Source organism: Pecten maximus, chromosome 15 (genome assembly GCF_902652985.1).
Source record: "Pecten maximus chromosome 15, xPecMax1.1, whole genome shotgun sequence".
NCBI lineage: Eukaryota > Metazoa > Mollusca > Bivalvia > Pectinida > Pectinidae > Pecten > Pecten maximus.
The window spans coordinates 34,761,171-34,788,886 of record NC_047029.1 but is presented as its reverse complement, the minus strand read 5'-3'; the positions used below and the strand labels follow the sequence as shown (position 1 = coordinate 34,788,886).

Below are 27,716 nucleotides of genomic sequence, written 5' to 3'. Positions count from 1 at the left end.
AACTGACTTCTAAAGTAAACTAACATCTAAAAGTAAACTTACATCTAAAAGTAAACTTACATCTAAAGTAAACTGACATCTAAAGTAAACTGACATCTAAAGTAAACTGACATCTAAAGTAAACTGACATCTAAAAGTAAACTTACATCTAAAAGTAAACTTACATCTAAAGTAAACTGACATCCAAAAGTGAACTGACTTCTAAAGTAAACTAACATCTAAAAGTAAACTTACATCTAAAGTAAACTGACATCCAAAAGTAAACTGACATCTAAAGTAAACTGACATCTAAAAGTAAACTTACATCTAAAAGTGAACTTACATCTAAAGTAAACTTACATCTAAAAGTGAACTTACATCTAAAGTAAACTTACATCTAAAAGTGAACTTACATCTAAAGTAAACTGACATCTGAAAGTAAACTTGCATCTAAAGTAAACTTACATCTAAAAGTAAACTTGCATCTAAAGTAAACTGACTTCTAAAGTAAACTGACATCTAAAAGTAAACTGACATCTAAAGTAAACTGACATCTAAAGTAAACTGACATCTAAAGTAAACTGACATCTTAAGTAAACTGACATCTAAAGTAAACTGACATCTAAAAGTAAACTTACATCTAAAGTAAACTGACATCTAAAGTAAACTGACATCTAAAGTAAACTTACATCTAAAGTAAACTGACATCTAAAGTAAACTTACATCTAAAGTAAACTGACATCTAAAGTAAACTGACATCTAAAAGTAAACTGACATCTAAAAGTAAACTGACATCTAAAGTAAACTGACATCTAAAGTAAACTGACATCTAAAGTAAACTGACATCTTAAAGTAAACTGACTTCTAAAGTAAACTGACATCTAAAAGTAAACTGACTTCTAAAGTAAACTGACATCTAAAGTAAACTGACTTCTAAAGTAAACTGACATCTAAAGTAAACTGACATCTAAAGTAAACTGACATCTAAAGTAAACTGACATCTTAAAGTAAACTGACATCTAAAAGTAAACTAACTTCTAACAAATCATTCAACTCTCCAAACATTTGTTTACCTCTAATTGAAGCTCGGGTTCGTCTTCGGTTGTGAATATGTCGAAATTAGTCTGTGATGGATGCCGCTCCATGGCTCCTTTTACTGTGACAACCTTCATGGATTACGTCAAAGATGGAAGCAAATCCCAAAAAGAATTATGTCACTATCAGTACGATTATTTTAAGCATTTAATATTGATGTCACAACCATTCTTTCCTTTCTTGCAAATGCTTTGTATTCAAAACACTCCTTTTGACATCACGAACTTGGAGCTGGCGTTGTGTACAAAGTATTCTTGTTTCTGCACCACAGGTTTGGTTGCAGATTTTTCAAACGGCTCCCTTTATCGGTACACAATTACAGGTGATATATGTCCAAAAGTATTCCTAGGTTCTCACGTGTATCTCTACAAATAGCAAACGGAGTCCCCTCGGAATTTTATAACTGTGTCGGAAATGGTACCTGCAGACCTCCGGATGCAGACATGCACTCTAAATCCGAGTAGATTTAGCTACCTGTGAGCATAAGGACTGTCCCGTACGTATACACTCGAAATCGAATACGTTAAATGTCCCGGTTTGATTATCTATCACGTGACAAGCTGACCTTTAACCCGAGTTTACAGTGTTTGAGGAGGCGCTTGACAACGTTGAGACTTTATTCTTCTCCAAAGACAATACCTGTAGCGCCTGATACACTCCAAATAAAAGACAGAACTGTGGTAGTAACTAGCGGTGTCGGATGGTCGAGATCGTGGAGATAGAATTTTAAAATTACTATTGTCGACTTATTGACAAGTTCGACAGAATTCCAATGAATTGCTAACCGTACGGTTATTATTGTAAAAAGATTATACACATATCACTTAACATGTTATGTTAGTGTCATGGTTTTTTTAATTACGTTATTATAATTAGGTTAACATTACGACAGAGGAACTGACCAGAGTTGAACAAGGATAATTATTATGGAAGTTTACTATGCACATAAATCACCACTTCTCCATGATGGTGTGTAAACTAATTACGACTCGTCAGACCTGTAGTAAGTGTTACTGGTAACAATCTACAAGAACTCCAAATAATAACAATAGGTTAACACATCTGACTAATTATAATGTGAATCCATCCGACTAATTATGGCATCAGCCTATCTGACTAATTATGGCATCAGCCTATCTGACTAATTATAATGAGAGTCTTTCTGACTAATTATAATGAGAGTCTATCTGACTGATTATAATGAGTCTATCTGACTAATTATAACGTGAGTCTATCTGACTAATTATAACACGAGTATATCTGACTAATTATAATGAGAGTCTATCTGACTAATTATAATGAGAGTCTATCTGACTAATTATAATGAGAGTCTATCTGACTAATTATAATGAGAGCCTATCTGACTAATTATAATGAGAGTCTATCTGACTAATTATAATGAGAGTCTATCTGACTAATTATAATGAGAGTCTATCTGACTAAGTATAACACGAGTCTATCTGACTAATTATAACACGAGTCTATCTGACTAATTATAACACGAGTCTATCTGACTAATTATAATGAGAGTCTATCTGACTAATTATAATGAGAGTCTATCTGACTAATTATAATGTGAGTCTATCTGACTAATTATAATGAGAGTCTATCTGACTAATTATAACGCGAGTCTATCTGATTAATTATAATGAGAGTCTATCTGACTAATTATAATGAGAGTCTATCTGACTAATTATAATGAGAGTCTATCTGACTAATTATAATGAGAGTCTATCTGACTAATTATAACACGAGTCTATCTGACTAATTATAATGACAGTCTATCTGACTAATTATAATGAGAGTCTATCTGACTAATTATAATGTGAGTCTATCTGACTAATTATAATGAGAGTCTATCTGACTAATTATAACGCGAGTCTATCTGATTAATTATAATGAGAGTCTATCTGACTAATTATAATGAGAGTCTATCTGACTAATTATAATGAGAGTCTATCTGACTAATTATAATGAGAGTCTATCTGACTAATTATAATGAGAGTCTATCTGACTAATTATAATGAGAGTCTATCTGACTAATTATAACGTGAGTCTATCTGACTAATTATAATGAGAGTCTATCTGACTAATTATAATGAGAGTCTATCTGACTAATTATAACACGAGTCTATCTGACTAATTATAATGAGAGTCTATCTGACTAATTATAATGAGAGTCTATCTGACTAATTATAACGTGAGTCTATCTGACTAATTATAATGAGAGTCTATCTGACTAATTATAATGAGAGTCTATCTGACTAATTATAATGAGAGTCTATCTGACTAATTATAACACGAGTCTATCTGACTAATTATAATGAGAGTCTATCTGACTAATTATAATGAGAGTCTATCTGACTAATTATAATGAGAGTCTATCTGACTAATTATAATGAGAGTCTATCTGACTAATTATAATGAGAGTCTATCTGACTAATTATAATGAGAGTCTATGTGACTAATTATAACGTGAGTCTATCTGACTAATTATAATTAGAGTCTATCTGACTAATTATAATGAGAGTCTATCTGACTAATTATAATGAGAGTCTATCTGACTAATTATAACGTGAGTCTATCTGACTAATTATAATGAGAGTCTATCTGACTAATTATAATGAGAGTCTATCTGACTAATTATAACACGAGTCTATCTGACTAATTATAATGACAGTCTATCTGACTAATTATAATGAGAGTCTATCTGACTAATTATAATGAGAGTCTATCTGACTAATTATAACACGAGTCTATCTGACTAATTATAATGAGAGTCTATCTGACTAATTATAACACGAGTCTATCTGACTAATTATAATGAGAGTCTATCTGACTAATTATAATGAGAGTCTATCTGACTAATTATAATGAGAGCCTATCTGACTAATTATAATGAGAGTCTATCTGACTAATTATAATGAGAGTCTATCTGACTAATTATAATGAGAGTCTATCTGACTAATTATAACACGAGTCTATCTGATTAATTATAATGAGAGTCTATCTGACTAATTATAATGAGAGTCTATCTGACTAATTATGGCATCAGCCTATCTGACTAATTATGGCATCAGCCTATCTGACTAATTATGGCATCAGCCTATCTGACTAATTATAATGAGAGTCTATCTGACTAATTATAATGAGAGTCTATCTGACTAATTATAATGAGAGTCTATCTGACTAATTATAATGAGAGTCTATCTGACTAATTATAATGTGAGTCTATCTGACTAATTATAATGAGAGTCTATCTGACTAATTATAACACGAGTCTATCTGATTAATTATAATGAGAGTCTATCTGACTAATTATAATGAGAGTCTATCTGACTAATTATAATGAGAGTCTATCTGACTAATTATAATGAGAGTCTATCTGACTAATTATAACGTGAGTCTATCTGACTAATTATAATGAGAGTCTATCTGACTAATTATAATGAGAGTCTATCTGACTAATTATAACACGAGTCTATCTGACTAATTATAATTAGAGTCTATCTGACTAATTATAATGAGAGTCTATCTGACTAATTATAATGAGAGTCTATCTGACTAATTATAATGAGAGTCTATCTGACTAATTATAACGTGAGTCTATCTGACTAATTATAATGAGAGTCTATCTGACTAATTATAATGAGAGTCTATCTGACTAATTATAACGTGAGTCTATCTGACTAATTATAATGAGAGTCTATCTGACTAATTATAATGAGAGTCTATCTGACTAATTATAACACGAGTCTATCTGACTAATTATAATGAGAGTCTATCTGACTAATTATAATGAGAGTCTATCTGACTAATTATAATGTGAGTCTATCTGACTAATTATAATGAGAGTCTATCTGACTAATTATAATGAGAGTCTATCTGACTAATTATAATGAGAGTCTATCTGACTAATTATAATGAGAGTCTATCTGACTAATTATAACGTGAGTCTATCTGACTAATTATAATGAGAGTCTATCTGACTAATTATAATGAGAGTCTATCTGACTAATTATAATGAGAGTCTATCTGACTAATTATAATGAGAGTCTATCTGACTAATTATAATGAGAGTCTATCTGACTAATTATAATGACAGTCTATCTGACTAATTATAATGAGAGTCTATCTGACTAATTATAATGAGAGTCTATCTGACTAATTATAACACGAGTCTATCTGACTAATTATAATGAGAGTCTATCTGACTAATTATAACACGAGTCTATCTGACTAATTATAATGAGAGTCTATCTGACTAATTATAATGAGAGTCTATCTGACTAATTATAATGAGAGCCTATCTGACTAATTATAATGAGAGTCTATCTGACTAATTATAATGAGAGTCTATCTGACTAATTATAATGAGAGTCTATCTGACTAATTATAATGAGAGTCTATCTGACTAATTATACTGACCAATTACGTGTATTGGTTATAGACGGTGATAATCAAAGTCAGGATATGTGTTTGCGATATGTTGTGTTTGGTTTAATTAGATTTGGATCAATATTGGATGTCAATCTACGGTAAAAACATGTGGAGTCCGGAAACAGTCTGAGAACTTCCGGTTCTTGGTGATGGTGCTGATAACATGGATTGCTCATACAGCTGTATGATTTATTTAAGGATTGATTGTCAATTTTGTTGCTTGCATGGACTGATGAAGGGAAGTGAACCTCGTGCAAATGGTACATGAACTGCTTCGCAGTTCACTTCATTTAAGGATTGATTGTCAATTTTGTTGCTTGCATGGACTGATGAAGGGAAGTGAGCCTCGTGCAAATGGTACATGAACTGCTTCGCAGTTCACTTCATTTGCACGAGGTTCACTTACCTTCATCAGTCCATGCAAGCAACAAAATTGACAATCAATCCTTAAATAAATCATACAGCTGTATGAGCAATCCATGTTATCAGCACCATCACCAAGAACCGGAAGTTCTCAGACTGTTTCCGGACTCCACATGTTTTTACCGTAGATTGACATCCAATATTGATCCAAATCTAATTAAACCAAACACAACATATCTCAAACACATATCCTGACTTTGATTATCACCGTCTATAACCAATACACGTAATTGTTTACACGCGTTGTCGATATAATTAGCCGGTCAGCCAGAATTTAATGTGTGCAAACTCAACGATCTGTTCCTGGCTTAAGATGATCAGGACTTACAACACGGTTGTTCTATTAAAATACAATTGTATGGGTATACGTGACTCCATTTTTGTATCTAACCCTAGTCGTCAATTCCAAAGGCGTGTTTGATAATGAGTATTTTTCTCGACGATCTAATCTTATTAGAGGCCCCGGTTTTTAATTTCGTTCTGCTCGTGTTTAACCAGTCTCCGGTACCAATTATGGGGTGGGCGGGCTTATTTTCTAGAAAGTGTGTAAGTTTTAGAAAGCGAGTTTGTAACGATCCATGAACTTATATAAGAAAAAGGAATCTGTCCTTTCGAAGGTTAACGTATAAATAAATAAACAAAACATGACTTTGCCGCTAGGCCTTTCTGCCCTCTCAGGCTTCTTTGAACGTTGCTGGTTCAGTCCGCCCGAAGAAGCCCGAGAGGACAGAAAGGCCTAGCGGCAAAGTATTGTGTTTTGTTTTCATTGCTCAGTAATTACTAATTAGGTAAGATAAGTATGTGCTTCATTAGCTAGTAAAATATATAAAATTCTGGCGTGTGTTTTTAAGGCGCTTAACGTCTTCACAACAGCCAGGGTCATAGGTTAACGGGTGTCAAGAAGACACCTAGAGTAAATGAACAAAGCACAGAAAGGGAAATGAGGAAAAAGCATAGCTTTAAGATACCAAGTGTTGAGATGAAGACAGAAGATCTATTTTGGTCTCTTCAATGTCTCCTTGATAGAAGACACAGAAGGAAAACCCCGATTCTTACGGGGGCTCCCTTTTAGTCGCCTCTTACGACAAACAGTGAGATACAGTAGGCGTATTCTGTCCCCGCTCCAGTACGGGTGATTTTCTGTACGATTTGAGATTTGATATTGATTGCAGTGTTGAAGCGGTAAATATATTTGTTTAGACATTAACTCTGGGTAAAACGTTTCCACGTTTGGTGTTGTGTATGATTACAGGTTTGTTTTGTTTTGTTTTTTCTTTTATGCAGAAAACAATGTTTTAGTTCCGTCTATCGAACCTGTTAACGGACGTCAGCAGCAGCGGATATAGAGTACATGTACCATTCGGAGGTCAATAATCTAACAGGTCTACAACCTTTTATGGCTTACAGAGGTAAAACGTGTTTATCGCGTTACTCAAAGGTGCACAGCAATGTTTTAACACAAGTAACAGCAGCTCCTAATGTTGACACCACATCCTTTCAAATACAATGTTCCACAACAAGCCTGGTCTGACGTAAAAATACTACAGCACGCCATCGCACTAAACACTCACTTTCGTGGACAAATTAGTTCAAAAACATTCGCCTCTGTGTCTGTGGGAAATAGAAATTTATGAATTTAACTACGAAGTATCTCAACTCTATACAGTGGTGGCTGATTACGGCTATCTCGTGTTGTCGCTTTGGCGCGTTCCTGAATTGCGACAAAACGTCGTCTTCTCGTGTTTTCAAACCGCGACAAAGCTCCAAAACAAGATGGCCGAAATCAGCCACCATACTCTAAATTCTCCAACGAATGCCTATCTGCGCATATTTTCTTTTCCTCCATATTCCTTTGTTTCCCTTTCGTTCATTTCTGTTCTGTCTTTCTGTGTTGTTTTTCCTCTATAGGTTCCCGTCCTCGTGTGACACTGTCTGTTATGATGACGTTAAACCCTTAGAATACATACATGTAACATGCTATATAAAACAGATTTCAAATAATGGGTGCAAAATGTTGGAGATATACTGAAAGGGGGAAATTAAACTGTTTAGATTTGCCAATCACTCACATAGGAAAGTTTAAAAGAAATACAGATGTATTTGGAAACCAAAATCATCAGCTTCCTTGGATCTTGTAGTAATTGACAAATCTAAAACAAAATAGATCAGCGATCATAGTCCATATATATAAATGTAGTTTTTTATGCAAACATATTGTTCTTCAATACAAATTTTAATGATTATGCATGGGTAAAATTTTCACAGACGAAATGGTACACCATTATAACATAACATATTCTTATTTTCCGTAAACCGGGCAGTTTCTTATTAATTCTCCCCTTTCAGTATATCTCCAACATTTTGCACCCATTATTTAAAATCACGGTTTTACATATTTGGAGTGGGACGACTGGTTGGCCCGTTGTCAGTATAATGTGAACGGGTGGGGTGTGCTGCTGGGTGTCTTCGGCAGTATGCTTCAGTGAGATAGCACTTTAAATCGGCAAAAGTTCCGGCCTATCACAAGGAGACTTAACACGAACATACCGCAGCCTCCCAAAACACACATACGCACTCACCACACTCATACATGTCGCACGCACGGGAGGCCGTCCTTAAATGATCTTAGATGTTAATAGGACGTTAAACAAAATAAACCAAACCAAACCAAATTACACTTATTATAAGGATATACCATTATTTGCAATATTAATAATATTAGATACTTGGACGGAAGTGTTATGCCATGAGGGGCCCCGGTGGAGGAGTGGTTAAGGTGTCCCGATACTTTACCACTAGTCCTCCACCTCTGGGTCGCGCGTGGGGCAGTTGTCTAGTATAAACGGTAGACCGATGGGTTTTCTCCGGTACTCCGACTTTCCTCTACCTCCAAAACCAGGCACGTCCTTAAATGACCCTGGATGTTGATAGGACATTAAACAAAACAAAAACAAAAAAGTTTTGCCACAATCACTAAAAATATCCAGGATTGTCATGTAGGCCCTCTGGGCCTTTTCCTAACTGTTTTGCATTAAACAGACACACATTTAACCATTTGTTTTGTTATACATACTATGAAGTACAAACACAATCTAGATTTAATTATGTTTGCTTTCGTGTGTTTGAGACACGAGAGATACAATAGTGTCACCCAAGGTGTCACGGAAACACTTGTTTTCCTTAGTCAAGCACGCCCATATTCACACATCGTACTTGGGCCCAGTATTTGGTTTAATCCCCCACAGAAGTCGAGTACATGGTAAGATCGACGATGTAACAAGTGTATCACAATGTCTCCAACCCCGACAAAATGTACAGAGATAACCTTTCACATTTTCGAGAGCAACTTAAAAACCATCAATTGGTCTGCCTTTAGTACAGATACCCGGCGAAAGGTTGCTGCTTATCGGTACCATTCACGGCTGTAAACACCCGGGGTACATTCCGTGGCTATAAATACCCGGATGTGCTGTAATCTCTAACCCCCCGCTTAGTAAGGCTATCTTTGACCTCGTATCATGACCTCGACATACAGGCCTAATGACCTCCCAAAAAGTTTGACCTCCTAAAGAACTTCTGAGAATATCTCTTATTTTCTTTATAGCATGTAGACTAATGTAGATCAGTAGAGCAATCTCATGTGAACATCCGAAGTGTCCCACAGAAAAGCGAGACCACGGCTCTCCCGAGTCCATTGAAAAGATACCCCATTTGCTCTGGATGGCGTATATTACAGGTATCACTTATGTTGTTTACCGAATTGAGCTCCTGCTTCTCGAAGGAAGTTAATAGCACTTATGGCAATAAACCATATAGTGCCGTTATCAGAGGGCACATGAATTATTGGTGTTGTGCAACCTGACGCCTATTTGGCGAAAGTGATAATCGAGTTATCTCCCTTGTTAAAGGAAGACAACTTTGTGAAGATCAGCCAGAGAGTTATCAGGCTAAGTTTATCAAAAATTTACTTGCTTAAATACTTTATTTCTTCAATATTCAGATGTAATACATTTCATTGATATTTGATGATATATTGTCAGTGTAAAAATTGCTTATATTAATAATGTGTACCGGTTGATGGCACCGGATCGTTGTTCAATATATGAAATGGCGTGGTCGTCCATATTTCTTCATATCTCGTATATGATATATTTGAGACCGCTGATGATAGTCAAACAAATCTTCAAGCCATCGGATTGAAATATCTGGCTCAACAATTTTGAGATTCAGTCCAATTGTAGCATATTTTGTCGCACCGTGCTTATGTTTAAATCAAACGCCAATGGTCGACTCGACCCAATCGCACCACGTTGGGGCGAGTTGTCTTTTATTCAAATTGGGTCTTTGTCGGACTTAACCGATGGCATCACGTATATAGGGTCGAGTTGTCTTTTATTGAAATTAGGTCAAAGTATGTTAATGTATATTGATTATGGAACTTGGAAGCAATTCATAAAAGTTGATACTTTAATAATATATGAAATTACCCGTATACTCTACTATTCATCTGCTAATAATATATCAAAACAGTGATCATGTATTGGAGCAGAAAATGTAGGACAGGGGGTACCATGGAGCCAGCTGTTAGTCAACCGGAGGAGGCTACAGTAGAGCAACCGTTGGTGTCAGCTGAGAATGTGAGGCCACAGTCGGTTCAACAGGAACAGATCACAGCTGGCAATTAACAGACATCAAGGGAACCTGAGTACATATACAATGGGTATGACAATACTAACACATATATGACAAGTGTAAATGATAATTTAGGCTTGCATATAGCAGCTAATGTTAAAAAAAAAAAAAAAAAAAAAAAATATCAATGGTGAATATATTGAGCTTGCCCATATGTTGTCACACTCCATGGGGATATCTGACGGTACCCACAAAATTTCTTTGATTGATGGGGAGTTATAGTAGTGAAGCCCAAAACACAAACCCCTAAAATATCTGATATAAGTAAATGGACTGATGCATTTATAATATATAAGTATCTACACCCCTGTTCAATTTAGGCTTGCATGTAGCAGCTAATGTTAAGCAAAAAAAATAATCAATGTGGAATATATTGAGCTTGCCCACTTGTTGTCACACTCCATGGGGGTATATGAAAATACCCACAAAATTTCTTTGATTGATGGGAAGTAAGTAGTGAACCCACAAAATATCTGATATAAGTAAATGGATGGATGCATTTATAATATATATAAGTATCTACACCTCTGTTCATTCAGGGCAACTGCATGGGCTATTGAAATATATGCAGATTGTTTGCCTTGGGGCACAATGATGTGGTGGTACTGGATGGTTGAAGTATGATGAGCAGTACTGGCTTAGAAAGTTAAAAAAAAAAAAAAAAACCCACATGAACATGGGACATTATTGACAATGAAATGTACTTGATATATATGCAGCCACAAAAGCAGGCGTTGCCACAGACACTGAATCATAACTCACAAAAATGCTTTGATTTCAATTACAAGGGCAGTTGTGCTCGGTCACATTGTACTTACTCTCATAAATGTATTCGGTGTAATGGAGGGTATGCCACTCTCTATTGCTTTAAGGCAAACAATAGAAATTCCAATTCCTTTCAGTCAAAACCAAACTTCATACACTCAGTCTACGGTCCCAGAACAAAACAAGCAAGATAAGGAACACAAACAGTTATGGCTTTAAAAATGTCCAGCTCATAAGCACTGGGTTACTAAATATACAAACATGTCTGTAGGGAGGCTTTTCTCCAAGGGTTTAAGAGCGTTTCTAAACTTCATTATTTTTGCCCCAAGGGAAAAAAAAAAAAAAAAAAAAAAAAAAAAAATTATGCAGGAAGTAGAATTAGGTAGGGTGGCAGGTTACTTTGATAACAAACCCATCGCACAGTGGAATAGTTCTCAAACAGGATGGAAAGTCGTGCCTAATAACACATCTCTCATTGCAATTAGGGGATAGCATGGATAGCAATATTGACCCTGATATGGTTTCAGCCCAATACTCATCATTGGATAAAGTTGTTGAGATGATAGCTGAGTTGGGCAAAGGTGCATTATTGGGGAAGATAGAGACCATCCAGCTGATTTTCCATTGTTAGGTTTTAAGTTTCAAGACAAATACTTGGACAAATGTTTACCTATGGGTTGCTCAGTGTGGGGTAGTTTATTGAAAAGTTTTCATCTTTTATTGAGTGGATTGTCGGAGAGAAGTCTGGTGAACAAAGTTTAGATCATTATATAGATGACTTCATATTTGCTGGGAAGGACAAAAAGGATACATGTGCTAGCCTCCTAGGCTTGAAACATGTCGAGACATTGGTATACCTATCGCTGAGTAGAAATCTGAGGGTCCAACTACAACTGATATCCTTAGGTCTTGAAATTGACACAGTGGACATGGCAATTAGGGTCCCACAGGAAAAAGTTGTGGTATTAAGGACAGAGATTTGGGAAGTTTTAGGTAGGGGGTAAAAGTTAGATTACAGGATTTACAGTCTGTAGCAGGGATAATGTCATTTCGTACTAATTCTTGAAATATTCTTACTCTGTAGTAAGGTTTTTGTATGCCTAACAGGACATAAAAAAAAAAAAAAAAAGTTGAATAAATACTCTAGCTATTGGTATATTAGAGCTGACCTAGAGATGTGGTTGCAATTGTTAAGTCAATTCAATGGCAAATGCTGTTATTTTTAGGGAAAAGTCTTGGAATAGTAATGTGGATTTAGTGTTGGGATTAGACATGCCAGATTACCTATTACTGTTGATCTGTTAGCAAGCATTATATCAGTCTTGACAAAAATGTAAAATATGCAGTTCCCAATATGAGGTTAGCTTTGTTTAGTTGTGCCTGTTCATTGGCTTTCTATGGATTGTTTTCGTGTTGGAAAAATTATTGTCAGTAGTAGTAGGGACATGGCTTACAGGGTTGTAACTGTTGCACAAGTATCACTTCAGGGAAGTGCTGCTAAAGTAGTGTCCTCACCAAAGCATGCACTAGCTTTGGCTGTAACATTAATTTTCCTTACAAGTCCCATTCATTCAGAATTGGGGTAACTACATCGACCTCCCCATGTGGTATGTCTACTGAAGATATTATGGAATGTGGTAGGTGGAAATCCAGTGTTTACAAAAGATACATCATAATTCCAACCCCAAAAATAATTGTAAAGTGTTAGTACGCATTTTAAGATTTGTAGGTACCTGAGGGAAGGTCTGGATTCTTGTCATCAATCATTAAATATGACTTTGTTCACAGTCGGGTTTGCCCAGGAGGGGTACACCTTGGGCTGTCTCGCATTGGATTAACAGTGTGGTGGCAGTTTAAAGGAGGTACATGTATGGTCATTTCGGACATCAAAAGTAAAATTTGTCACTTGGGAAATTTGAAACTGATCAACCAGCAAGGCTTGTCATACACTGTTGGGGCAATGACATAGGTAACACTTGGGTTGGGTGCATTGAATATAATTAAAGAAGATCATGTATTTCCTGATGTCTGAGTTCCCTGGGACATTATTGATATGCTTGTAAATATTACCCCGAAGCCGTAAGTCATTAAGCACTTAAAAAAGTCTGAAAGAGATTGAACAATACAATTTCTGATCATGTTTTATAGCATAGTGGAGCTGTTGTACTTTATACAGACTTGAAATTAGATAACCATTTTTTTTCTGAAAGATGGGTCCACGTGTCTCCTTTGGGTAATGACCTCTTTCTTAACACCTTAAAAAAAAAAACAAAAAAAAAACAACAGGTTCTTCCCTAACAGTTACTAGTTCACAGTTACAAGTAACATGGAACAATAATGACATGTTAGGATTTTGGTCACAGCCTTGTACCGGGAAATGTGTCGCCTCCTCTTCTGTCTTCGTTTGGCTGTGAATGAGTTTCATGTGGATAACTCATTCATATGGCAGATTTCGCGGTACAAGCATTTATTGGTGATTATTGAGTTATTGATTGATATTGATTGATGTATATTGCGCATATTGATGCGAATCAGTGATATCTGTTTCCCAGTATCTACTAATCAGTATTGTCATCTGATTGATTTGTAGTCAGCTGAAATCTGTTTCCCAGGATCAGCTGATTAATTGATTTGAATTGTTGTTGAATTGGTTGAGAACTGTTTCCCAGGATCAGCTGATTAATTGATTTGAATTGTATTGTTTAATTGGTTGAGAACTGTTTCCCAGAATCAATCGATTAATTTGTTTGATTGAAATTGAATTTATTGTTGGCGTGCCATTATGGTCTATTGACAGACCGGCCGCCATATCTTGGCAATAAAGCTGTGACCATAAATCCAAATTTAAATTGTTTGTGATATGTGCATCTATTGATAATAGCACTTATGGCAATAAACCATATAGTGCCGTTATCAGAGGGCACATGAATTATTGGTGTTGTGCAACCTGACGCCTATTTGGCGAAAGTGATAATCGAGTTATCTCCCTTGTTAAAGGAAGACAACTTTGTGAAGATCAGCCAGAGAGTTATCAGGCTAAGTTTATCAAAAATTTACTTGCTTAAATACTTTATTTCTTCACCCTCCCATAATCCCTCCCCTTTAGGATAGGATCTGTGTTCTGCTGTTGTTTTTTCTTTTTGTTATAGCGGTGGTGTGAGAAGGCAGGATAGTCACAGCTCCTGACCCCTTTTCGACGACGGATTCACAGCCCCAATTGAAATCTATTCCTTATTGACGATTATTGACCTGCTTCAAATGGCGGGTTTCGCGTTATAAACTTTCAGAAGTCAATTTGACTTGTTCAGATTTCGCGGAACGGCAGATTTCGCGGTACAAGCATTTATTGGTGATTATTGAGTTATTGATTGATATTGATTGATGTATATTGCGCATATTGATGCGAATCAGTGATATCTGTTTCCCAGTATCTACTAATCAGTATTGTCATCTGATTGATTTGTAGTCAGCTGAAATCTGTTTCCCAGGATCAGCTGATTAATTGATTTGAATTGTTGTTGAATTGGTTGAGAACTGTTTCCCAGGATCAGCTGATTAATTGATTTGAATTGTATTGTTTAATTGGTTGAGAACTGTTTCCCAGAATCAATCGATTAATTTGTTTGATTGAAATTGAATTTATTGTTGGCGTGCCATTATGGTCTATTGACAGACCGGCCGCCATATCTTGGCAATAAAGCTGTGACCATAAATCCAAATTTAAATTGTTTGTGATATGTGCATCTATTGATAATCAATAGATATCACAATTACTGAGATTTTTAGAGAGCCATAGTTTACGGAAGTGCTGACAACAAAGAATGGTTTTACATATTGTGCAATAGTTTTCGTATTCGTTTTTGTGACCTAAGAGGCGCTTAATGTGGAAAGTCGGTACACTGCAACAGGAAATCGTTGGCTATTCTCCATGACAACTGTCACTTATAGGAGCCTCTGTGGATGTTGGATGTATTTCGTGGATGGACCCTTATAGATCCCGGAGTTTGTCTTGAATCATCCCCACTGTGTCTATACCTTTGAAGCTCCGTGTGTACCGGAAATTTAACCTCGTACGAAGTCTAACGGTCGTAGAGTGCAAACACTTGAAAACGTATCATTCAAGCATTAAAATGAACCTGAAATAGGTAGATGACTTTTCAAGCATTACGTGAACACAGTTGTAGATTATCATTTGTATCCCTAGCAACAAAACCACTTCGGTCTGGATTGTTAAAAATGGTGTCGTTCTGTATTGTTCTATGCAGTGATTACTCTACAGGGAAACCCTAATTTTACAAAAACATGTCGTTAAATATGATATAGCTCAGACAGCGGATACACCACTTCTTACAAAAAATACAAACAAAACCCTTTACCCACAGTATAGAAATTAAGCTGATTATTAATTAATACCAACAAATGGTACCCACAGTATTGAGAAATTTAGCTACTTAACACCAACAAATGGTACCCACAGTATTGAGAAATTTAGCTAATTAACACCAACAAATGGTACACACAGTATAGAGGTTTAGCTAATCAACACCAACAAATGGTACACACAGTATAGAGATTTAGCTAATTAACATCAACAAATGGTACACACAGTATAGAGATTCAACTTATGAACATCGCCAATTAAAAATAATAACAACGTACCGGTAATGATAATGATCACTTTGGAGACCAAAACATACATGTACGATATAAAAGAGAGAGGCGGAGCAAGATATAATCTTTAAGGCATGCAATTAATTATTTATCCACTTTAAATTTGGAAAAACAAAACTTTAAATTTGGAGGGTGGTAATAGAGTTTGATATTGTTTAAAAATCATCTTGTTTTCCATCGGTAAGTCTTTGTTGGACACGTATCATCCTTAGTAAACAGCACTATTACAAAGATTCAGTATAGCAGGTAGGGCGTAAGAATTGTACCTGCTGCCCCCATTGCATGATCGTAATAGCAGACTCAATGTGTGATCTTATCCTTTCTCTTCTTTCTTTACAACTTTCTTCTTCCTAATGTCTCCCTTGACAATGCCTGCCGTTTGGCCTTTAGTTGAGCGTTCGCCCCATGAGGAGGGCTTTGGGTTCTGTCTCCTGGTCGAGACATACCAGAGTCTTTAAAAATGGTAGTTGCTGCTCCTGCTTAGCGCTCAGCATATTAGAATGCGACGACTGGTTCGCCCGTTGTCAGTATAATGTGACCGGGTGGGGTGTCCTGCTGGGTGTCTTCGGTAGTATGCTTCAATGAGGTGGTACTATAAATCGGCAAAAGTTCCGGCCTGTCACTAGGAGACATAACACAAACATACCGCAGCCTAAAAAAAACACATACGCACTCACACACACATGCATGTCGCACGCACGGGAGGCCGTCCTTAAGTGACCTTAGCTGTTGATAGGACGTTAAACAAATAAAACCAAACCAAACTAATTACAGTCCTAAGGGATGGAATAAACCACTATTTAGTAATTCATGTGTATGTATATAAACGGGTGTAACTATTTATAATGTTGAATGATTACTTAAAAATAAACGGATTCCACAGTAGTTTGGTATGTTTTAATCAGCAATAAGTTGACAAGATCCAATATTAATGTTTATGGAAACAAAAACAAACATTTCAACAATAGAATCCCGACACAAATAATCCACAGTACTTTCTAGAAATTAATTCTTCAACCGGATTTTCGATAACTTGAAAAAATTTCTCCGAAAAAAATGGACTTCTCTCAATTCGGATATTGTAACGTACTTAAGTTTTCATTGTTAAAATTTTGCGCTTTACAAAAAATACTACTATATCAAATTACTACAAAATTACAAACAAATTACTACCAAATCACGTCAAATTATTACCAAGTTACTAATATACCGAATAACTACAACTTTACCTAATTACCGCCAATTTACTATCAAATTACAACCAAATTAGTGAAAATCAAATTTCCAAATTACTAAAAGTTTGGAAAATATGGTTGATTTTATTATAGGCTTTTAACGGATTTATCGATAATATCAAGACCATTCGGTCTAATCAATGTCTGTTTCTTTGATGCTTTAAAAATGATATATAATGTGTTGTGATGTTGGTTTTTTTTTTTTTTTTTTTTTTACATCGGTATAAGATTCGTCAAGTAGTCTTGTTTATATCAAAAGCGGAATAAACAATGCTCCGTGGGGGTCCCGCCACAGACGCACGCATAAATATAAACAGCTGAATATATTAATACAGAATGATGTTTGATTCCCCTGAGATAACAATCTTGGCCATTGTACTTAGGTTTACCTATAGACAGGAGTGTTCCGACTTCACAGAGATTCCTGGTACAAGACGATATCGGTCAATACTTCAGGTAAAGCTAGCGGACACCAAACACAGGTCTGTCGGTGGATCCTTTACAACAATCAACGCCGCGATCAATTCGTTAGTTGTAGATTAAATGACGATAAATTGTTAGTTTTTATTTACTTTTAAGTATAGACTGGATTACCTTCCGTAGTTTTTCTTCTCTCCGCTAGGCTTCGCTTCGAAAATACATTCGCATTCATGAGCGCAGCCTAGCGGAGAGAAATGGTAATCAAGACAGGCAATCTAGTCTACTTTAAAGTACCGAAATGGAAAACTTTGTATAACTATACATAACATGGGCACGGTTTCATCAACGTTCCTTAACTTTAAAAATTGTTTAAAATAAATGTGTCCATAGGAAGAAATCCATGAGGTACCTTGGCGCCCGCCATTAAATGGTCTTTATTGGTTCTATGTAAGACTGATCTTTTCTAGAAATGCTAAACTTCAACTGGTAGACACAACACCGAATGGGCACAACTAGGGACCAAGGATAACTTATATGAAGTTTGAGAAAAATCCGTCCAGTTTTCCTCAAGAAATAGCGGTAACAAGGATTGTTTACGGATGGACCATCCCGGACGCAGGGCAATTTGGACAGCCCAACATCTAATGATGAAGGGCTAAATCCATGTGGGAAAAGGAGTTGTGGGTTTCAAAATTGTGCGTGACGGTACCGACGCATATCAGCAACAACTGTCACATCAGGCAAACCATATCTTCCTGTTAGATACGAAGAACCATTCAACAATTATCGATGTATTTTAACTGATACAATGTAGGTTATTGAGATCTTATCGAAAAGGTTCGCGAACATGTTCGACATTGTAATGGTAACACCATTACAACAAACGAAACGTAATTGTGAACTGACCAGTGTCTAGGATTTTGAATGCAATGCGCCTTGTATAATCGATTGAAATGCGTGTTCTTAATATTTTATTGGTGGTTAGGTTTGGTTCAGCCCGTCAACAGCTAAGGTCATTTAAGGACAGCCTCCCCTGTGTGTGTCCGATATGCATGCGTTCTACAACGTATTTAGATCCCACTCATTGTATCTTTATAACCCTGTCTGATAACTACAATGTATTTAGTTTTCTGTATTTTGTATGTATCGTTGTATCTTTATATCACAGTCTGATATCTACAATGTATTAAGTTTTCTGTATTTTGTATGTATCATTGTATCTTTATTATTACCCTGTCCGATATCTACAATGTATTTAGTTTCCAGTATTTTGTATGTATCATTGTATCTTTATTATTACCCTGTCCGATATCTACAATGTATTTAGTTTTCTGTATTTTGTATGTATCATTGTATCTTTATTATTACCCTGTCTGATATCTACAATGTATTAAGTTTTCTGTATTTTGTATGTATCATTGTATCTTTATTATTACCCTGTCTGATATCTACAATGTATTTAGTTTTCTGTATTTTGTATGTATCATTGTATCTTTATTACCCTGTCTGATATGTACAATGTATTTAGTTTCCTGTATTTTGTATGTATCGTTGTATCTTTATATCCCAGTCTGATATCTACAATGTATTTAGTTTCCAGTATTTTGTATGTATCATTGTATCTTTATTATTACCCTGTCCGATATCTACAATGTATTTAGTTTTCTGTATTTTGTATGTATCATTGTATCTTGATAACACTGTCTGATATCTACAATGTATTTAGTTTTCTGTATTTTGTATGTATCATTGTATCTTTATAACCCTGTCTGATATCTACAATGTATTTAGTTTTCTGTATTTTGTATGTATCGTTGTATCTTTATATCACAGTCTGATATCTACAATGTATTAAGTTTTCTGTATTTTGTATGTATCATTGTATCTTTATTATTACCCTGTCCGATATCTACAATGTATTTAGTTTCCAGTATTTTGTATGTATCATTGTATCTTTATTACCCTGTCTGATATCTACAACGTATTTAGTTTTCTGTATTTTGTATGTGTCATTGTATCTTTATATCCCAGTCTGATATCTACAATGTATTTAGTTTCCAGTATTTTGTATGTATCATTGTATCTTTATTACCCTGTCTGATATCTACAATGTATTTATTTTTCTGTATTTTGCATGTATCATTGTATCTTTATTACCCTATCCGATATCTACAATGTATTTAATTTCCAGTATTTTGTATGTATCATTGTATCTTTATAACCCTGTCCGATATCTACAATGTATTTAGTTTTCTGTATTTTGTATGTATCATTTTATCTTTACTCTGTTAACCTGTCTGATATCTACGTATGTACAACAAGAGGTCATTATGGAAAACAACATATGTGTGCCCGTAGAGAAAAAAAGAAATAAAAAATCCCGAACCTTGGGAGGCTGTGATATGTTTGTGTTTGGCTGCAGAGAAAAGGTAAACTTAACTCAACACGTGGCAAAAGTTATCAGGCTCATTCTTGTACAGCAGAAATCGTACCTGGTCGTCGGTCGAAAAATGCTAAACTTACAATATTTACATATTTGGTTGCTGTTGTTATTGTATTCTTTTTCCACTTTAGAACTTCGATACAACATGTCTAAGAATCAACGATCATCGAGACAAAAGCCATGGGCAGACATTACGGATTAATTAATTAATATTTATTTATTTATCTATTCATTTATTTTTATTTATGTATTTATTTATTGATTTTGTTTAACTGTGAAAAAAAAGTTTTGAATTGTGGTTATCGCGAAATATCTACTAGTTTAAATAACCCTCAAAATTGGAACTACTTTACTTCAAATTTTTGCCAGGTGGTCTTGAAATTCAGTCATATGGCTTGTATGACTCTGACGTGATACTTATAGTAGTACATTTACCATGTTATATAAGGGCTGTAGAGAAACGACAAGTATAATACTATTTTAACAACTGTGATCTGACCTTGTGGCCAGATATCTGAAATGTAATCTCCTACAGATTATTTAGTTCTCATCATCTGACCTCTGCCCTGCAGGTAGGGCGTAAGAATTATACCTGCTGCCCCCATTGCATGATCGTAAGAGGCGACGAAATTTGGGATCTTATCTTTTCTCTTCTTTCATAACAACTTTCTTCTTCCTAATGTCTCCCTTGACAATGCCTTACTTTTGGCTTTTAGTTGAGCGTTCGCCTGCCCTGCAGGTAGGGCCTAAGAATTGTACCTGCTGCCCCATTGCAGTTAGTCCACCCGCCCCCCCTTAAACCCAAAAATTCTTTAAAATAAGAAAAGGAAAGGGCTTTAAGGGAATTGACCTGCTCCCCCTTGCCCCCTCCTCCCCAAATTGCTTTTCTTATAGCAACAAAATTTTTGGGGATAGTTTTCATTTCCTTCTTTTTTTAAACTTTTTTCTTCCCTAATGTTCCCCCTTAAACAAGGGCCTCCCTTTTGGGCCTTTTTTTGAGCGTTCGCCCCATGAGGGGGGCCTTTTGGTTTGTCTCCCTGGTCGAGAAAATACCAAGTCTTTAAAAGGGTTTAGTTGCAAATTCCGGGCAAACGTTCAGCATTTAGAAAGCAAAACGACTGGTTCCCCCCCCGTTGTCGGGGTAATGGGGACCGGGGGGGGGGTTGCCCTTGGGGGTTTGTCTTGGGTTTTGGGATGCGTTCAATAGGGGGGGTACTATAAAATCGGGAAAAAGTTCCGGGCCCCGCACTTAGGAAATAAAAAACAAAACCCCGCTGCCTAAAAAAACACATACGCACTCGCACACACATGCATGTCGCACGCACGGGAGGCCGTCCTTAAATGACCTTAGCTGTTGATAGGACGTTAAACAAATAAAACCAAACCAAACTAATTACAGTCCTAAGGGATGGAATAAACCACTATTTAGTAATTCAGGTGTATGTATATAAACGGGTGTAACTATTTATAATGTTGAATGATTACTTCAAATAACCGGATTCCACAGTAGTTTGGTATGTTTTAATCAGCAATAAGTTGACAAGATCCAATATTAATGTTTATGGAAACAAAAACAAACATTTCAACAATAGAATTCCGATACAAATAATCCACAATACTTTCTAGAAATTAATTCTTCAACCGGATTTTCGATAACTTGAAAAAATTTCTCCGGAAAAAATGGACTTCTCTCAGTTCGGATATTATAATGTACTTAAGTTTTCATTGTTAAAATTTTGCGCTTTACAAAAAATACTTATCTATCAAATTACTACAAAATTACAAACAAATTACTACCAAATCACGTCCAAATTATTACCAAGTTACTAATATACCGAATAACTACAACTTTACCTAATTACCGCCAAATTACTATCAAATTACAACCAAATTAGTAAAAATCAAATTTCCAAATTACTAAAAGTTTGGAAAATATGGTTGATTTTATTATAGGCTTTTAACGGATTTATCGATAATATCAAGACCATTCGGTCTAATCAATGTATGTTTCTTTGATGCTTTAAAAATGATATATTATGTTTTATGATGTTTTTTTTTTTACATCGGTATGCTCTTGTTTATATCCAAAACGGAATAAACAATGCTCCGTGGGGGTCCCGCCATAGACGCACGCATAAATATAAACAGCTGAATATATTAATATAGAATGATGTTTGATTCCCCTGAGATAACAATCTCGGCCATTGTACTTAGGTTTACCTATAGACAGGAGTGTTCCGACTTCACAGAGATTGCTGGTACAAGACGATATCGGTCAATACTTCAGGTAAAGTCAGCGGACACCAAACACGGGTCTGTCGGTGGTCCTTTACAACAATCAAAGCCACGGTCAATTCGTTAGTTGTAGATTAAATGACGATAGATTGTTAGTTTTTATTTACTTTTAAGTATAGACTGGATTACCTTCCGTAGTTTTTCTTCTCTCCGCTAGGCTTCGCTTCGAAAATACATTCGCATTCATGAGCGCAGCCTAGCGGAGAGAAATGGTACTAAGGCGGCAATCCAGTCTACTTTAAAGTACCGAAATGGAAAACTTTGTATAACTATACATAACATGGGCACGGCTTCATCAACATTCCTTAACTTTAAAAATTGTTTAAAATAATTGTGTCCATAGAAAAAAATCCTTGAGGTACCTTGGCGCCCGCCATTAAATGGTCTTTATTGGTTCTATGTAAGACTGATCTTTTCTAGCAATGCTCAACTTCAACTGGTAGACACAACACCGAATGGGCACAACTAGGGACCAAGGATAACTTATATGAAGTTTGAGAAAAATCCGTCCAGTTTTCCTCAAGAAATAGCGGAGACAAGGATTGTTTACGGATGGACCATCCCGGACGCAGGGCAATTTGGACAGCCCAACATCTAATGGTGGAGGGCTAAAATCCATGTGGGAAAAGGAGTTGTGGGTTTCAAAATTGTACGTGACGGTACCGACGTATATCAGCAACAACTGTCACATCAGGCAAACCATATCTTCCTGTTAGATACGAACAACCATTAAACATTTATCGATGTATTTTAACTGATACAATGTAGGTTATTGAGATCTTATCGAAAAGGTTCGCGAATATGTTCGACATTGTAATGGTAACACCATTACAACAAACGAAACGTAATTGTGAACTGAACTAAAATATTGAATAGAAATATAAAATATTGAATACAAATATGGAATTATTGAATATTGCAACGTTTGACACGCCATACTGAACCTTGTCTAGGATTTTGATTGCAATGCGCCTACAATCGATTGTTCCTAATATTTTATTGGTGGTTAGGTTTGGTTCACCCCGTCAACAGCTAAGGTCATTTAAGGACAGCCTCCCCTGTGTGTCCGATATGCATGCGTTTAGTGAATGTTACTCTGTCTGACATCTACAACATATTTAGATCCCACTCATTGTATCTTTATTACCCTATCTGATATCTACAATGTATTTAGTTTCCAGTATTTTTGTATGTATCATTGTATCTTTATTACCCTGTCTGATATCTACAATGTATTTAGTTTCCAGTATTTTTGTATGTATCATTGTATCTTTATTACCCTGTCTGATATCTACAACTTATTTAGTTTCCAGTATTTTGTATGTATCATTGTATCTTAATATCCCAGTCTGATATCTACAATGTATTTAGTTTCCAGTATTTTGTATGTATCATTGTATCTTTATTACCCTGTCTGATATCTACAATGTATTTAGTTTCCAGTATTTTGTATGTATCATTGTATCTTTATTACCCTGTCCGATATCTACAATGTATTTAGTTTTCTGTATTTTGTATGTATCATTGTATCTTTATAACCCTGTCTGATATCTACAATGTATTTAGTTTCCAGTATGTTGTATGTATCATTGTATCTTTATATCCCAGTCTGATATCTACAATGTATTTAGTTTTCTGTATTTTGTATGTATCATTGTATCTTTATAACCCTGTCTGATATCTACAATGTATTTAGTTTCCAGTATTTTGTATGTATCATTGTATATTTATTACCCTGTCCGACATCTACAATGTATTTAGTTTCCAGTATTTTGTATGTATCATTGTATCTTTATATCCCAGTCTGATATCTACAATGTATTTAGTTTCCAGTATTTTGTATGTATCATTGTATATTTATTACCCTGTCCGACATCTACAATGTATTTAGTTTCCAGTAAATTGCATGTGTCATTGTATCTTTATTACCCTGTCCGATATCTACAATGTATTTAGTTTTCTGTATTTTGTATGTATCATTGTATCTTTATTACCCTGTCCGATATCTACAATGTATTTAGTTTTCTGTATTTTGTATGTATCATTGTATCTTTACTCTGTTAACCTGTCTGATATCTACGTATGTACAACAAGAGGTCATTATGGAAAACAACATATGTGTGCCCGTAGAGAAAAAAAAAAAAAAAATCCTGAACCTTGGGAGGCTGTGATATGTTTGTGTTTGGCTGCAGAGAAAAGGTAAACTTAACTCAACACGTGGCAAAAGTTATCAGGCTCATTCTTGTACAGCAGAAATCGTACCTGGTCGTCGGTCGAAAAATGCTAAACTTACAATATTTACATATTTGGTTGCTGTTGTTATTGTATTTTTTTTCCACTTTAGAACTTCGATACAACATGTCTAAGAATCAACGATCATCGAGACAAAAGCCATGGGCAGATATTACGGATTACTTAATTAATATTTATTTATTTATCTATTCATTTATTCATTTTTTATGTATTTATTTATTGATTTTGTTTAACTGTGAAAAAAAATGTTTTGAATTGTGGTTATCGCGAAATATCTACCAGTTTAAATAACCCTCAAAATTGGAACTACTTTACTTCAATTTTTTGCCAGGTGGTCTTGAAATTCAGTCATATGGCTTGTATGACGCTGACGTGATACTTAGTAGTACATTTGCCATGTTATATAAGGGCTGTAGAGAAACGACTGTGATCTGACCTTGTGGCCAGATATCTGAAATGTAATCTCCTAAAGATTATTTAGTTCTCATCATCTGACCTCTGCCCTGCAGGTAGGGCGTAAGAATTGTACCTGCTGCCCCCATTGCATGATCGTAAGAGGCGACTAAATTTGGGATCTTATCTTTTCTCTTCTTTCTTAACAACTTTCTTCTTCCTAATGTCTCCCTTGACAATGCCTCACTTTTGGCCTTTAGTTGAGCGTTCGCCTGCCCTGCAGGTAGGGCGTAAGAATTGTACCTGCTGCCCCCATTGCATGATCGTAAGAGGCGACTAAATTTGGGATCTTATCTTTTCTCTTCTTTCTTAACAACTTTCTTCTTCCTAATGTCTCCCTTGACAATGCCTCACTTTTGGCCTTTAGTTGAGCGTTCGCCTGCCCTGCAGGTAGGGCGTAAGAATTGTACCTGCTGCCCCCATTGCATGATCGGAAGAGGCGACTAAATTTGGGATCTTATCTTTTCTCTTCTTTCTTAACAACTTTCTTCTTCCTAATGTCTCCCTTGACAATGCCTCACTTTTGGCCTTTAGATGAGCGTTCGCCGCTGTGAGGAAGGCTTCATGGGTTCTGTCCCCTAGCCGAGACATACCAGAGTCTTTAAAAATGGTAGTTGCTACTCCTGCTTAGCGCTCAGCATATTTGGAGTGGGACGACTGGTTCGCCCGTTGTCAGTATAATGACCTTAGCTGTTAATAGGACGTTAAACAAAATAAACAAAACCAAACCAATCATCTGACCTTCAAAAACTATTAAAATAAAAACAAGGGATCGGGTTTGAGGCTCACGTATAGAGCTAACAGTTACCGATTGTGTACCTTCAGTATAGGACGAAGGGAAGTAAATCGCATAACCAATCACTTCACATTTATTTCCCTTCGTTTTAAGTCTTAAATGCCGATTGTGATGTTTGTTTTAGGCGGCCGGGGGACAATTCATGTTGTCAATTTAACTCTTTTTAAAAGATTAGAGACATCGTTTCTTATTGTCTCATACCAAGTCTAAGTATATATCACCTTGTAGAACTAGCAAATATATTTTTTTAACCTAGGTAACATAGCAACAGAAGAGAACACAGTAACAGAAGAGAACATAGTAACAGAAGAGAACATAGTTACAGAAGATAACATAGCAACAGAAGAGGACATAGTAACAAAAGCGGACATAGTAACAGAAGAGAACATAGTAACAGAAGAGAACATAGTAACAGAAAAGAACATAGTAACAGAAGAGAACATAGTAACAGAAGAGAACATAGTAACAGAAGAGAATATAGTAACAGAAGATAACATAGTAACAGAAGAGAACATAGTTACAGAAGAGAACATAGTAACAGAAGATAACATAGTTACAGAAGAGAATATAATAACAGAAGATAACATAGTAACAGAAGAGAACATAGTAACAGAAGAGAACATAGTAACAGAAGAGAACATAGGAACAGAATATAACATAGCAACAGAAGGGAATATAGTAACAGAAGAGAACATAGTAACAGAAGATGACATAGTAACAGAAGATAACAGTAACAGAAGAGTACATAGTAACAGAAGAGGACATAGTAACAGAAGATAACATAGCAACTTATAAGAGAACATAGTAACAGAAGATAACATAGCAACAGAAGATGACATAATAACAGAAGAGAACATAGTAACAGAAGAGAACATAGTAACAGAAGATAACATAGTAACAGAAGATGACATAGTAACAGAAGATAACAGTAACAGAAGAGTACATAGTAACAGAAGAGGACATAGTAACAGAAGATAACATAGCAACTTATAAGAGAACATAGTAACAGAAGATAACATAGTAACATAAGATAACATAGCAACAGAAGATGACATAATAACAGAAGAGAACATAGCAACAGAAGAGAACATAGCAACATAAGAGAACATAGTAACAGAAGGGAACATAGTAACATAAGAGAACATAGTAACAGAAGAGAACATAGTAACAGAAGAGCACATATTAACAAAAGAGAACATAGTAACAGAAGATAACATAGTAACAGAAGAGGACATAGTAACAGAAGAGAACATAGTAACAGAAGAGAACAAAGCAACAGAAGATAAAATAGTAACAGAAGAGAACATAGTAACATAAGATAACATAGTAACAGAAGAGGACATGGTAACAGAAGAGAACATAGTAACAGAAGAGAACAAAGCAACAGAAGATAAAATAGTAACAGAAGAGAACATAGTAACATAAGATAACATAGTAACAGAAGAGAACATAGTAACAGAAGAGCACATATTAACAAAAGAGAACATAATAACAGAAGATAACATAGTAACAGAAGATGACATAGTAACAGAAGAGGACATAGTAACAGAAGAGAACATAGTAACAGAAGAGAACAAAGCAACAGAAGATAAAATAGTAACAGAAGAGAACATAGTAACATAAGATAACATAGTAACAGAAGAGAATATAGTAACAGAAGAGAACATAGCAACAGAAGAGAACATAGTAACATAAGAGAACATAGTAGCATAAGAGAACATAGTAACAGAAGGGAATATAGTAACATAAGGGAATA

The 27,716-nt window shown here is 35.5% G+C and overlaps 2 protein-coding genes across 2 annotated transcripts in view; one reads left to right on the top strand and one right to left on the bottom strand.

The window, feature by feature from the left end:
* Positions 1–1,575, bottom strand: part of LOC117343824 — a 31,579-nt gene extending 30,004 nt beyond the window's left edge. The window contains exon 1 of the mRNA XM_033906344.1: positions 1,053–1,575. Within this exon, the coding sequence (XP_033762235.1) occupies positions 1,053–1,151 (99 nt within the window). The 5' untranslated portion in view covers positions 1,152–1,575. The remainder of the gene's footprint in view (positions 1–1,052) is intronic.
* Positions 1,576–10,508: 8,933 nt separating this feature from the next.
* LOC117343403 lies at positions 10,509–26,740 on the top strand. The gene is made up of 2 exons (XM_033905744.1): positions 10,509–10,614; positions 26,217–26,740. Exons 1-2 carry the CDS (start codon positions 10,509–10,511, stop codon positions 26,738–26,740), a joined length of 630 nt encoding a protein of 209 aa, XP_033761635.1.
* Positions 26,741–27,716: the final 976 nt, after the last annotated feature.